Below are 15,474 nucleotides of genomic sequence, written 5' to 3' on the forward strand. Positions count from 1 at the left end.
TTTGAGGCAAACTTAAATTTACGCACACAACCGTGAGCATCAGTGTTCTTTTAGCAATTTATGTTAGGCTTGTTGTGGAGCACACATTACAAGAGAACGCCCCCTTAGCTATGACAAAGCGACCTGTTCGCCTTTATTTCACTCAATCGTTGCGGATGGCAGAAAATCCCACGCTACGATTTATTACCCACAAAAGCACCCGCCTTGATCACGCACGCAGGCAAACACTGACACACACAAAAAAAGAAGACACCTACGTCGTAGACGGCAAATCTGGTGCACACATTGTCCGTGGCCGTGACACAGGATACGATCACGTCGACGTATTCCCGCCACCACTCTCCCTGCTGTGGGCTCGTGCTGTCGTTGGTGGAACCGGTGTTGTTGCTTGGGAGGGCACCAACACCACTCTGCACAGACGGTTGTGGAGCACTGAGGTCTAAGCTCTTGACATAGGTGCACTGTTACAGCTATCCACGCACGAATCACCTGAAAAAGAAAGCTGAAACTCTGAGTTGGGAATAGCTGAATAAATTCTTAAGCCGCTCGTCTATATGTTTCATTAAAAGGACCATGCAGACAAAATACAATCTGTATTCATCCATCGCATACTCTTGATGGGAATAGACGTGGTCCACAAGACAACATGCATCTTTATAAAGCTCCGGGTACCGAGCCACTTCCAAGTCGACTTCACAACTGTACAAAAATGCTTTGCCGAAAGACAATGTTCTCTAAAGTAGCCATAAAAGCAGTTTAATATTAAATCTTTGGGTCTACTAGGCTCTGGGTCGGTATATTAAACATCTGCACAAAACCCCAGACAAGCCCTGTTAGAGTTGGTTTTCCTGTTATACACAAATGTGCTTCTGGACAGACATTTTGTAGGGACGATATGTGAAGTCTTAACATCAAACAATGTCAGCTTCACTGGTCTACACAAATGCATCGTTGAAAAAACACTTCTCTTGAAACACTGCGAGTAGTCTGATATGAAAGTATAAGGGCCCTAAGGCTTTTCCTTATTGTAATTTTCCCAAGCGGCGAAAGAAAGTGTGCATAAGGACATTGAGTCCGCCTTGAGATTCTTAAGCATTTAAAATCGAACGAAATACGTCGTCTGTTCGTGTAGGAAAAACAGGAAGTAGAGTTCGGACGTTGTGAACTAACCCGATTCCACCTGTATTTATTCTGTACGTTGTCCGAATTTTAATGTCTGGAATTAGTACAAATTTTCTTCACACGTATATTGTTTTTGCCTCAGGGACGCCTGCCAGTTTGGAATGCAAGGGTGAAATGAGGAGAACCGATACTGAATAGAATTCGGAGACGTATAATTTGGACTCATTTTTACGGCAAAGCAACGGCCGGACTTAAGTTACTTGGTAAAGCTCAACCGCTGCTGAACAGACCTTATTCCCGTGTTTAAAGAGGCCACGAAGACAAAATAAAAATTAGTTTTATTCGAAAGATTTCGTGTTCTATAGTGCCCCCAGCGCTTGTCCGGTAGCGAACGATGCACTGCGAAATTAATCAATTTAGGCTAAAATTTTGACTATCACGCCAAAACATCTGTTTGAACGAAGTTTGCAATGACGTCATAAGAACAGGTCTTTCAGCTACACTTGGTGTGGAACGGAGCCTTGTTACCGTTAGTCAACCTAGAATGCACCACCACACCGCGTCAAGCCGTTTTTTGCGTGTGGTTTGTTTGTGACCTTATTTACTCCTGGCTTGTTTTTGTTCGTTGAGGAAATAATCGTTTTGTAAAAAAATGGTGCTCGTGGACAAATATGGTCACGTATGACCCCGTCGCTAGCGTCAATCGGCCATTGCACGTTTGAGACAACCCCAAAGCCCCGCTGTGCTTTACATCTCAACGAAGCATAGTGCGCGCAGTATAAAGCAGTACGCATCGGTACTTCTATATTTACGTGTTCTTTCGTAGCTTCCACTCTTTGTCCCACCATTGTTAATGATAGAAAAATTATGTGCCCTAAATTTAAGTGCAAATAGCTCATTCGGCAAGCTTATAAGTTCTGCCTAATTTGCGTTTGCTTTTTTCAGTCCTCCGCCAATCGCAGGGGTGGCTGGTATGACGTCACAGTTTCTGTTGCAGAAAATGAGTGAGTGGGTCGCATGGCTATTCCCTTTTTTCGTAATTATACAGATTATTTCAGCGAAGTTTGCGTGATTCTAACGAGGCAATCTTTTGCATGAACCAAGCTTGCATTTTGTCTTCATGGAGTCAGCTACCCTGGACGAAAGCGTTCTTTTTCGGAGTTCACGGCGGCAAAACACGCGGCGTCGGAGAGAATGGGCAACGTATTTTAAATGTAGTTCAGCGCTTCGAAGAGCAGTCATTACTTTATGTTAGCCTCGGAAAAACAGTTGTGCTTGTGGTGTACTGTGGTGGTGGTAATCATATCCGCCTAACATGCGGAAGATCCCAGGCTCGATCCCTGGCAGGCACACTGACTTTTTTTTTCTAGCCAATATTTGTTTATACAGCGGAGGTAACGCAGCTTTGTTGCTTCGGGTGCGGCTTCGGAGGTGCCACTTCCCGATATATGAGGGTGGGGGAAAGTATTTTCTCGCGAGCCCGCTGAGTAACGAAACTGGTTGTTGTTCACATATATGTAGCGCTACCAATGTCTAAAAAGCAATTTCAGAGTTTGCCCGAATGTACTTCTAATGGGTCGAATCTGTATTTAGGGCCAAGTAACTTCTAAGGATTATATTTTCATACGCGGGAACCATATAAGACATAACCTGTACACCTACAGAAGAACCAGGTATATATGAGCTACACAGGGTATGTACAGCCACACCCACACGTATATGCACGCACACGCGCGTGCATTTTCAGTGCTAAAACTGCTACAGCCGTTCACTCAGGCTGGTATACAATCCAAATGTTACAGGTGCCGCAGCTTTCTTTGTCGCATGATGTCAGAAACTTTTCGTTGAGTTGTGAAAGCATGCACGTAGGCGGATATGCTGACGCCGCTGCAATGACTCGGCAGTGAACGTCTGATGGATGCTGTCGTCGTCGATGGCCAATGCACCTCATTGGTTATACGTTATGAGGCTATCGTAGCCAATGTGAATTTCTATGAGGGCTGTCGGCCCCATCCAGTCAACGGAATTGTTTAGGGTACCTCTCTGTTACGGGGATCTTGCTTTTGTGGATGGCACTGGCCGAGGTTGAGCACGTTCGCGTGGCCTTTGAAGGGCCGTGCTATAGTGTACTAGAATTCTAGTACACTATAGCCGTTATATGCAAGCGCGAGGGTCATTGGATTGGATTGGAATAAATTGGGTTGTATTGGATTCGAAATCCAATCTAGTTGGGGTACGGGTGTGGAGAGAATTGGGTATGCAGATTCGCCAATCTGCGCATTCCAGAGGAGTAACGTCATAGCCGCGGCAGACGCACTGGTGCCGGCGCGTGTCCAGCTGTGCGCCACCGTTGCGCTGTAGCCAAGTCTTACGCTGCGGCGGAGCCGCTTTATAGCTGTTGCGCGTGGCTCCTGGAGAGCTGTGCTGCGCATGCGCGGGGAGCAGTGACTGGACTGGACTGGATTGGAAAGTGTGTTAGCAGCAGTAAGCATGATAATCAGCTAATCCGAGACAACCAGGAAACCTAAGAATACCCAGCTGAACCTTAGCTTATGCTACGTATATCCTGGCATGAATCCGAGCTAAGCCACTGCCGTTTTTTTTGTGCGTGAGGGATGCTCGCGGATCATAAAAGCGCAGATTTGTGGGGCCATTATGGAGATGCATTTGCATAGCGAGTGGAGGAAAATGGTACTGTGCGTGAATGGCCGGTGCCCTTATACACTGCATGCTTCGCCCCTCCCCAGGTTTCACTTTAGTGGAGATGGACCGGGATTGTTTTTTTGGCATGGTCTATTTCACCGTCAACCGGGAAAATTTCTGAAATGAGTTTCTGCCGGTAGTCGCTTCCTATTGGCTCTCGAAGTCACATGACCAAGTGCAGGGACAAAGTGTCCGGTACCCAGGGCTGCACTCTAGGGAAATTTGCCTAACTTAGGGAATTTTGATCATATTTAGGAAAAATTAAACTTTGTCAACATTTTGTTGCCTCTAGTTTTGATCTCGGGAATTGTTTGCGTCTACGTGGACTTCAGTCGTATAATGGCGCCTTTTGTTAAGTTTAGCATTCATTATTTTTATATACCTATGGAGTTCAGTATTTAAATGAAGCGCAGATATCTACTTCACATAAATGTTCATCCAGCAAAGCTATCGCTCCTACCTTTGACATTGTTGGTTTAAATTTGAAAAGAACATGGCTGATGAATTTTATAAACTTGCTCACTCGAATATCATGCAATGTGCATCGTCTGTGCTTGTTTCTATTATTCTTGTTTTTTATATACTTGCGAGGTATTACAAGTATTACAACTTCAAGATCTTTGTGGCAAATGTTGTGTAGTGCAAGATTTACCGTTTTTGTGACAAATGCAAACACAAAAAGACCTTGCGGCAGCGTTTACTTTTGATAATCGTATTGGGCGCCGTGCGGCAATATTGGCATCACGTTTCGCCGTAGCTCGCGCAATCGCTCTCGTGGGGTTCCCTCAGCGAGCGATTGCGAATCTCCGTCGCATCGTTTGTCGCGTCGCTCGCAAAAATCGCTGCATGTGGTTACTGCTAGAAACGACAACTGAGAGAAAACATATAATAACCGCATTCACCAAAAATTAAGGAAAAGCTAGGGAATTTCTATATCCGAGCTAGGGGAAAAGTGGCTTCACAGGTTGGTACCACCGGGCAGCACTGCGGGACGTAGAGCCATTTCTTCCCTGCTTGCTTACATGCGCGTGACCCGCTACCCCGTCGCGTTCCCTACAACTCCGTTTTTCTGCTTTGCTTTAGTATTTGTTCGCCCGTAATTATCAATTACGGGCACGCGATGACAAAGCTGCCGAGTGCTTCGCAAATGCAAGAGACAGATGCCGGCGAAGTGTGCCTTGTGGTCGGACATCGCTCCGCAGTTGTGATGAAATGGAAGCGCGGATCACATCGCACAGCCAAGAAAACTGAGTTTAATTATAAAAGAGGGATGCAAGAACCATTGCGGCGGCGAAAATCCGCGTGGGCAATCACGCCAGCTAGATATCGGAGGGACTAAAGTACTACCAGATTCGGTGCTGTTGCATTCATGGCGGCGCGAAGTTTGGCAGCACGAACAAGAGCGCACAAAAATCATCGTAAGTACTCACGGGTGTCGTATATCGCTCGTTCTTTGCTTGTTCTTATATGCCGGAATGATCTTGCTACTATAAAGCAGCTGGAGATAAGGCGCCAGTGTAAGCATCCGCGAATTCCTACTGAAAGCCACGATGTCCTTACGCAGGTAGCTTCAGTTACATACGTAGTGTCTGCTATCCGCCTATGCGTTCATTGTAATTGCCACGTTCTTAAGTTTGTGGCTGTAATTCGCGCCTATGAGATATAGCGATCCACTCGGAAGACAGAAATAAACAAATTTCTTCATTACTGGGGGCCGCCTTTGTTTAGCATAAAATCTATTCGTGACTCCCTAATACTGGTTCACAGCTACCCTAAATTTAAGTAAGCAAATGTAGTGAATGGTTCGTAGTTCAGGAATAACAACGTTTATCCCGTTTTTATTTTTCAACATTCGTACTGCCATAACCTACACTTGATGAGGTGGACGTATACGTGGTTTTAGCACTATTAAACTTTCTCATTCATATGTTGCTAGCAGAACTTAGTCCTTGCAATGCATACCCTTGTGTTCCTTTTCACCGTTTTTCTTAGGACATTGAAACGAGACTGCAGCTTCGTCGTCTACACTGAAGCTGAAAAGGAAGGGATGTACCTGGAAGTGAGGTCTCTCGACTTGACGCACAATCACGCTGTTGACAAGGAACTTTTCAGACACTTACCACAACAGAGAAGACTGGCACAAGATCTTCAAGCTAAGGCTCGCGAAATGCTGAAGTTTAAGGCCAACAGGGTGATGGGGAGAGAGCAAATGTAAAAGGCGAGGGCAGTGCACTACTGCTCAGGGATTTCTCAATTATCGCCGCAAAAGAAAAACTGTTGAAACCGAGGGAAAACTTGCCAGAAGTTGTACGCATGCTGAAAAAGCTAATCAGGCAACAGTTCGTTTTCTCACAGATGAAATGAAAACAGCGACCTCCGAGCTGTTTACTTTCAAGACGAAGAAATGAAGAAATCATTTCATTGCTGGCCCGAAGCACTTATTCATCAACACGATCTGCAAGTTGCTTGGGACAAGAACGTCTTGCTTTCTGGTTATCATTGAAAACGGTGATGGTGAAATTCAGATTGTTGCTGTTGGACTGCTTACAACTGAAGATGCCGAGACTCTTCGCTGGTTTTTGACGTATTTAAATATTTTAACCCCAAATGGGGCTCTGTGAGGGGGACCACGGCTTGCTGCAGAACACAGCGGCACCGGAAGTAGTGTATTATTTTACTACGAACTGGCACACCATTAATGCAAAATGGATAATGGGGCTGAGGCGGTCATGTGGTAACTTTTTCGACTCGACTAACAACCGTGGATAATGCTTAAACCCGAAACCAAAAAAGCTTGCAGATCGTTTCAGTTCGCTTGAACTGTTTGTTGAGCAATACTTTGCCATCGTTAACAGAGAGCGCAACGAAAATGACCTACAAAGCGGCAGTTGTGCTGCAAAAGAACCCAGTACTGCCAAATGGTGACGAAGCAGCCAGGATGTATACCAGCCTGCTGATGCTATGCAGTTCATTATGCAAGCCAAGAGCTCTTTGCCTCAATGACGGCTGAAGGCAAAATCAGCTGTGCCATTGCTAGAGGCAAAATTAGTGCAACCACTGCAGATTGTTCTTGCGCTTTCTGGAAAGCCCTGCTGTTGCCATGCCAACACATTTTTGCCCTACGTGATGCATCAAACATGCCGAAGTATGATAAAGCACTGTGCGCTGAGCGCTGGTTCTTGTACGCCTATATCGCAAAGTGCTGGATGAGGCAGGAATATGTGTGTGGTGACAACATGGCCGGATGTGCAATTCAGCCCTCACAGCAACAAAAAAAAATTTTTGTCGGCACACCGAACGGTCAGGAAAGCAGCTGGTGTTGCGTCAAAGCTGGCGAGCATGGCATCAGAGTGCTCCACAAACACAAATTGAAGATAGGCTGTCTCTTCTAGAGATGATTCTCGAACAGAGAAAGAATGGTTATGACGTTGACATCTCCGCCCGTAAGCCTTCACAGCACTTAAAAGCTGCTTTTGCGGCTGCGAGTACAAGTGCAAAAGACTTGCAGGAGCTTGAAGTGGATTCACGTGCGCTTTGAAGAGCTACTGAAGGGGAGGGACCTCGTGAGGAGCACCCAGAAAAAAATATCCACACAGCCGAGTGCTCAAATGCCCCCCCCCCCGCCAGCAATGCCCAGGGGGAAATCAGTCTCTCTTGCAAGCATGCACTGCAACCCACAAAGCTGCAAACATCAAAGTGCCGATTGCGATGAAGAGATGTGGCCGTCCAAAGGACCATATGCTCACGGTTGTTGGTCGCCCACGAAAGCGGAAGGCAATATAAACTCAGAGGCCATTCTCCGAGCTGGCGGTATACGAATAAAAAGCTAGCCGTGTTAACTTGGCTCTTAGGGAAGATGACAGCAGCAGAAGCTATCAAGGGAAGTTATTTGATGCAGACTGTGGAAGCGAGGCCAGAGGAAGTGCACGATGGCATTCGTGATAAAATGGTGGACCTAAACAGTGTCGTCACATTTTTCATCGATGATACTTGGAAAGCTTTACTAATGGTCACTAACATAAAAAAAGAAGACGAGTAAAAGGGCGTTCAGTGCAAGACATATTTAGATGACTATGAGTCCATTCTGTGCCACTGGTGTTTATTTTGGCACCATCTTCCATGGATTGGATTGGCCAAGAGGCCGAAGTCAAAGGTCTGGAAATGTGGCCCATGCATGGCCACCGCTTTTACACAGTAGTGCTAATGGTTCACTCTGCTGAGTTTGCCCTTCTCTAGAGTGTGCATATGCTTTTCTTTGAAGTAAGTGTTGATTTTCTTTATTATTGAAATATGTTTGGAAGGGGGGTGACTGTACAATACAAAAGTTTGCTCAGTGCTTTTTCTGTAAAGTGTATTTCTTTGAAGGAAGAGCTAATTTATTTCATTACTGAATTAATTTTGATAGGGGGCGGGGCATGGGCATTGCTTCCCTCTCCCCCCGAGTGACCTAAGAACAATTACCCCGCTCCCTCATCCTCTTTTCCCTCAATACATTCGGTTTGTCCCCCTCAAGGCAAAATTCTGCCGACGCCCATTTGGCTGGGGGACTGTACAATAAAAATGTTTGCTCCATGCTTTTTTTTTTAAGTTGCTTATGCGAGTGCCGGCGCAGCCACATAGCTTTTCTAACGAAGTCCACTGCAGTGAAATTATCCTACTTTGTATATTATTTTAAGCTACAAATTACCTAACGTGTTCGGTAAATACTACTCGCCAATACCGCGTTACTAGCGTTTACGGAAACGCGTCAAAAACACGACGTGGCAGGCACGGTTGCATGCTTCGGCTAACATATAGGCCTGTTAAAGAGGCCCTGCAACGCTTTTTTTGAAGTCCTAATGCTTGCAGAACGTGGTCACCCAACACACCCAGTACATAGATTAAGGGGTCTCAAAATACCTTAGCCAAAATTTACTGCTCTATATCCATCAGATAACTTGGATACTCGCTCAAAAGATTTTTCTCGCTTTCCCGGTCTTGGCATTCTTCGACCGCTCGAATTACGTCATTAAGGTCATGTAGCGGCTGTTGGCGGGTTTTCCTTCAGTTGCAGCACTGAACTACATACGAGAGCAACTTTAAAAAGAAAGCCGCCAGAACAAAGCAGAAACAGAAGGCGTATCGGGTGCGACGAGCAAATCACGCAGTGCCGCTCTATGCTGGCGGAAACTATAGGTTTCGCAGTGCTTCCAGAGGCGAAGGAAAGAGGGAAAGCATTTATCGAAATAGTTGCAGGGTCTCTTTAACGGTGAGCGCAGGGGGCTCAAACTTTACGCTGCAGCTTGAGCATGAGCGGGGTAATTATTAAATCAGTTTGAGGTGACTGCTGGCGTCTATGAGCGACTACGCTTACGGCTCGTAGACAGCCGAATGTAGTTGGCTCTATTCTCGCAAAAATATTCCCGAAAGCGATCGCCCAAAAATGTACGCGGCGCATTCAGCTACAAAACTACTTAGCTCTACTCGTGAAAGTGTCCGCGAAACCGATAGCTGAAGTATGCAGCCTGTGCAGGCAGCTCGTTCTGCCACTTCCCCGGAGCTTTGCTCAAAGATCGAGTGGCCGCACATCATGGTGAAAACACCCCCCATCCCCTCCCCCCACCCCCAACACACACACCCAACTATGCTGTGCATGCCGACGTTGAATAGGCGCTAACTGCAGCAACGAATTCAAAACGTTTTCTCGAGTATTCAACGAAATTTTACAACTAGTGAAAGCGCTTGCGCGCACCTATCAAGCGATCGCGATTTCAGTGGGCTGAAGTGCCGCCGGTGTAATTAAATTACCGGCGTTCTTCTAGAAGTCAGGCTGCCGCGAAAAATCCCGTCACTGATTTGTCACGGCAGCCGGGATAAATATAAAAAAAGGGTTCTCCCGGCACTTTGTCGCGCAACTTCGGAGAGCCAATAGGAGATGACTGCCGGCAGAAACTCTTTTCAGATATTCTCCCGGTTGCTGGCAGAATAGACAGCGATTTACTTCTCAGCCCACCTGTCTTTTCTCCAGTGAAATCTCGTCGTGCTGTCCGTACACGCGTGTTCCTACAGCCCGTTGGCTCCCCTCCAGTGCTTGGGACCTTGAATCCTCCAATTTGCTCTGGGTGCCACTTATTGCACCGTTTCAACACATCTCTGGTTCTGGACGAGCAACCTAAGGTGCGTCCAGATGTACTGTATAAAAGCAGGCCTGAATAAAGGGGTCTGCCAAACACCACCTTTGGTCCCCCCAGAATTTGCCTGGGGCGATTCGGGGTAGAGGGGAAGGCGGCTGCCCAACACAGTCAGTGCTCGTCGCCTCACCATCTCTCGGGGCCTCCCTAATAATGATGATTGCTATTGGTTTCCCCTTTGTAGCGGGGTGATGACATGTCATTTTACCAAAAAAGGACTAATATACTTCTGTTTTATACTCTTGGTTTGTTACTAGCGTTGCTTAGGGCAGGCACAAAAAGCTTATTAGGCACAAAATACTTTTTTTTTTCTGTCGAATCCCCCCTTCCCCCGGGTCAATTCATATAGCACTAATAGTTTCAAAGTTTTCGGTGGCATGTTTTCCCAAAATCAAATGAGACAAACACAAGGTGAGAGTAGGAATCGTTGGTAAACCACCTGACTAGAAAATTAGGAGGAGGACGAGACTATGGATCACGTGATGGTGAAAGGTAGCGATCATCAGCCTTGTTGTGGTCACTACAGGACGAAGGCCTGTCCTGACAATGCCAATCTCAACACCCGGATACACACCTAAGGAATATTGCGCACGGGTTCACGGTGGCTAATGTAGGGCAAATTTTCTGATATAAAAATAGCGACTACCAACGAACACAAAGTATGGACCTTTTTTCAGTAGCACTGCCCTCTTACAGGGGCCACCCACGCCACGCTTGGAAAATCATGTACTTCGAGATCACCCCCCGCGCGGGGTAATCTCGGAGGTGACGGGTGGGCGGGGGCAACGTTCACAGAACCAAGGTCTCTGTAAACGTTGGTGGGGGGATTATAGCAGAACACGCCCCCCTTTTTTCCCGCCTGCCCTGCGCAGTTGAGGAAGCCGTCCCAGGCGCCACGCCTGGTTTTGGGGGCAGAGAAATTTGCCGATCGCAGTCCTAGCGCCTACCTGTCCGCCGCTTTCAGGGCTCAGAAAACGGAGCAGCACTTAGCTGGCTCGGTGTTCGCAACTGGCTAATCCAATACGGCGTCGTTTTGTTAGCATTTTGCCCCCCAAGAGACCTTATGCAAAAACTGGCGCCCTCTTGAGGGATCCCCGTGCGCTTCTGCCATGTTGGGGGATTCCAGGATCTCCGGATACCGCTGTGTACATGATAGCCCAGGGTTAGCGACGCGCACGTCGGCATTTATCGTTGTCCAAGATGCCCAAATACTGCCGCGTAGCTTGCTGTGCACAGAGATAATACGTGGACGACCACGGAAATAGCGTACACATCTGTTTTTTTATTTCTCAACGGAAGCATGACTCAAGCCTTGCGTGAAGTCGCTTGCGGGTGTCGACCTCCCTTCTCGCAGTAATATTATAGCTAGATCGCATGCATAGTCACGAAACGAATAATATGTGCAGGACTAAAAATGTCCCAAAGGGAGCTATTTTCTAGCCCTGTATTTGCCGCGGAGCAGTCTTCCGTGCTGGTAGTTAAAGCGCACTGCATCGGTCATCTCGTACTTTATCGTGCGAGTAGAGTTTTGATTCTGACATTCGTGCTTTGCGCTTCCGCGTTTTCTTTTTATTCTGGGCGTTCGGTAGGCTTTTATGGAAGTACTACGCATTCTTTCGTTTGCCAAACGTTACAGGAAATTAAGATCCGCGAGAGTTGCAACCTTCACGTAGCGCCATGAGTAGCGCAAGTAACGTACGTAGTAATTCCGTGTATCGGTCATTTACCGCTCGTTGCCTGTTCGACCGTAGCCTATTTTCCCAAGATTAAATTTTTCGAGCGGAATTTTCTAAGCGGTAGTGTGCACCCAGTTTTGTTGTCCACGGCGCGAGCAAAGGACGCTCAGCGGTCGCCGCGAGGCACGCGCTAACGAGCGCTCGGAATTTTGTCGCTCTTTGAGGTTTTTGCAGTCTTTTTTTTTTTTTGCTAAAGCCTTTTCGTGTGCTGTGGACCCTCGGAAGTCGCCGCGAGGCACGCGCTCACCGCGTTCGGCAATTTATTGGATAATTTAAATATTCATTGGCAATTTATTGGCAATGTTTAACGCGTTACACGCCACACACCTTACACGCTACATATTACGGCCAGCTTCAACAGCTCCACTGCTAAAAAATATCACGGATGCAAATTATTTTGGTAAGGGTTTTTTTTTTCTTTTGCAGATTTCCTCTGCGTCCCAGAGGATCCTTAGCGTATAGCTATATCGCGAGTGCCCCCGCACCTCCCCCATTTCAACCTCAGGTAGTAAGGCCGCAAGTTTCGAAGCGTTTCAGGAATGACCTCCTGAGAAACCCGCAGGATGCGAACCAACACGGATGTATTTTCAATGTTTGCGTTCTCAAAGCCCCCAAAAAAAATGAAAAGAGAAGAAATGCGACAGCTTCCCTGCCGGTGCCTCCCTGACAGCTTTTCGATGAATAATGCCTATTTACGAAGTCGCCCGCAAATGTGGGCAACAGAGAAAGGTCCACAGATCACTCGCCGCTCATTTCGCTGCGCTTAAATCTGAATATAAAAGGATCACCAAGCCGAGAAAGCCCCTCACACGCTCCGTACCAAGCAATCCCGAGACCGCCATCCCCCAAAATGGCGTCGCATGCTCGTTTCGTTTTTCTTTCGGTAGATGGCGGCAATTTTGCATAAGGTCTATAGGTCGCTGGGAGCGAGGGTAGCCCATGCGCAGAGCGCTACTGAAAAAGGTCTTTTGAAAATACTAATAACACAAAAAATGTTCGGAAAAAAGAAAAAGGAGGGAAAGACGCGTCAGCCTGTGAAGGTAGGTGCGTGAGTGTAACTTGTAGATTGGCTTAGAATGCGGATCAGCTAGGTTAGTGCAATAACGAGGATAACAAAATAAAGACGTAAAATAACAGTGAAACCAGTAAAACCTTCCTTTAGATAAAACGCACGTAGGTGCTTCGGTAAAACGGCGTTCGATAAACTATCTGGGAACCGTTGTTTACTATATTAACGGCCGAAACGCGTATTGATGAATCCTTAAAACCTATTAATTTCGCCCCATATCCAGATTCACCCCATTAAGTGTTACATAAAACAAACCCTTAAATTACTAGTAGACGTAAGCGTGACATGTATGAACAAACCGGCCGCAATGGCTCAGTGGCTGAGCCCTTGTTTTGTTGAGCCGAAAGAAGCGGGTTCAATTTCAGCCGTGGAGGCCGCTTTTCGGGTGGAGGCGAAAAACGAAAACACCCGTGTGCTCAGTATTCGGCGCAGTGTTACAGATGCCCAAGTGGTCGATATTAATCCCCCCTCCCCTACAGCGCGCCTCTTCCTATCCGAGGGGCAGCGTCGGGGCGTAAAAGAAATGAACGCGATTAACATAAATTAGACATGCCAGAACATGTCTGCGTCTGTCTAAACTTTTCCGCATTAGAGGGACTCTACTACACTTCCGATAAACCATTGTACTCTTTCCTTCTCGTCTGCAAGCAACGTATTCTGCTAAGTTCACGTATACCGAATAGTTAGCATGAGCCAAGGGTCGATTGTTGTGGGGGGCTGCGTGTAGCAAGCACTACCGTTACAGGGGCTGACCTCTTCAGATTTAAGTTTTTCGCCCTCTCTCGCATTCTGGGGGCCCTGGGTACGAAGCGTAGAGCAACATTCGCGCAACCTTTAACAGTCTTCGGGACCATCCCTAAGTCACGCCAAAACCCAATTTTCGCGTAATGGGACATATAACGCTTCCGCGTTGAACTTGTACCCAGCTTTCTCACTCAGAATTCCGACCTCTCAGGAACCTAGCAAAACAACTTCAGGAAAGTGATATTTGGCATAAAGCAATAACTCAACGTGAAGATGAAACAAAGAACTTTCCATGATTCTGAATATTTTTTTGTGTAACTCATTTTCAAATCTTACTCCCCGTGATTTCTCTAGGATAGTTTCCATGGCTCCGGAACTTAGTCGCGCAACGTGCAAGACTTGAAACTCTGCGCAAAGCAAGTTTTCACCCCATATGTTATCTGCGCGAAAACACTCTACATTTTGCTAAATAAATACACAGTAATCACAGTTGAAAGGACTGCCAGGAGCGGCAAAGCAGCACATAAGTTGAAAATTGCTTTCTTGCGCGTGCACACATCACAAACTCCGCTAAAAAAGGCAGGCCCCAGCGACAATCGCGCGCACCGCGCTAAGTCAGCTGCTGACATCGACCCTAACACCACATCAGCGCATTCGTTCTGATAGTCGGGCAGGGGTCCGCTTGTGTCCTAGAAATCGCTACCGACCACAACGGGCCCGTTCACCCCGCTGTCCCGTCGCTTAGGCAATCTGTCGTACGGCGACTACTGCGGACGAATTCGCATCCAAACCCGGTTATGTACAGCTGTTGCTACCCAGGGCAACATTCAGACAAATTCCACAAATGTAAGGAAAGGGCAGACCCAGCACATATGCTATGGGCTTCCCCGAAGGCGGCTACAGCGGTGCGCAGAATCACTCAGGCGGAGCAAGTCTGAGCCATCCAGGTGGCCGAGGACGCTGATAGAGCCCAAGGCCTCTTGGCCGACGCCTACGATCACTAACGTTTCATATATTCTATCTCAGGGGCCGGGAATATCTGAGAGACATAAGCACACTTACCTCTGCTGCCATCGTGTTCTGCTCTGCGGCCATATCCTTGACAGTCGATGTCGGCGCAACCAGGAGTCCGAGTGCCGAAGCTGCACAACCAGCGTCCCACACAGGTGTAAGCGACAAAATGCTCCGTGGAGAAGTTCAACGGACGTTTTCCCAGGGCTACTGGTCGCTCCTAGCGGCAGAAGGGGCAAACTAAACACTGGACAAGCGCGCACATTAAATTCTTTCCCTCAAAAAACCCGTGCGCAAAATTCCTCGTATCCTGCTCCCTCCGCACCATATCCCCCGCCCTCCCCCCCCCCCCCCCCCCCCCCGGCATCCCTCCTTCCATATGGCGGCCACGAAAGCAGTGGGCCTTATCTCCCCCTTTTTTGTTTGCTTCTGTTACTTCCTGGTGTGCTCACAGCATGGTCAGCCTCAAAAGGCGTTGCCCCTTTCCTTATCTTTTTTGTGCGTGCGTGTACCAGGGTACGGAGTCGCGGTCAGCTGCAGGAAGATCGGGGACAAAAGGGCGCCTTCCTAGAAAGCAGCAGCTGATGCCACAGCAGCAAGCAGAGGGAGCACCTGTTTGAGATTGTCACCCAAGGCGCCCGTGAAATGGAGGATCGGCAGCGCACGAATGCGCAGACATCTACTGAAAAGAGGCCCATTGCAAAATCTGGCTACTTCGAACTTCAATAATTCGAATTTATTTATAGCTCGAACTACACGATTTGGTCTATGCACAAATAAGCCCGTTAACTCGACCGCGAGTGGGCTCCGTCACCGATAATTCGAACTACATGCCACCGCGCAGTTGCCTTGGCGCGCAGCACACGTCCAGAAAAACACACCCTGTGCGTTCACACAAGGCCTCGTAGAATATAGCAGG

The 15,474-nt window shown here is 47.5% G+C and overlaps 1 protein-coding gene across 1 annotated transcript in view; it reads right to left on the minus strand.

Annotated features, from left to right (window-relative positions):
- LOC144166559 (tudor domain-containing protein 7-like) overlaps window positions 1-14,711 on the minus strand; it is a 36,890-nt gene extending 22,179 nt beyond the window's left edge. Inside the window, exons 1-2 of the mRNA XM_077696057.1 lie at window positions 14,607-14,711; window positions 258-410 (exon numbers count right to left, since the gene is read on the minus strand). Of these exons, the coding sequence (XP_077552183.1) occupies window positions 258-410; window positions 14,607-14,639 (186 nt within the window). The 5' untranslated portion in view covers window positions 14,640-14,711. The remainder of the gene's footprint in view (window positions 1-257; window positions 411-14,606) is intronic.
- Window positions 14,712-15,474: the final 763 nt, after the last annotated feature.

Source organism: Haemaphysalis longicornis, unplaced genomic scaffold (assembly GCF_048455015.1).
Source record: "Haemaphysalis longicornis isolate Haplotype H1 unplaced genomic scaffold, Haemaphysalis longicornis Haplotype H1 scaffold_18, whole genome shotgun sequence".
NCBI classification, from domain to species: domain Eukaryota; kingdom Metazoa; phylum Arthropoda; class Arachnida; order Ixodida; family Ixodidae; genus Haemaphysalis; species Haemaphysalis longicornis.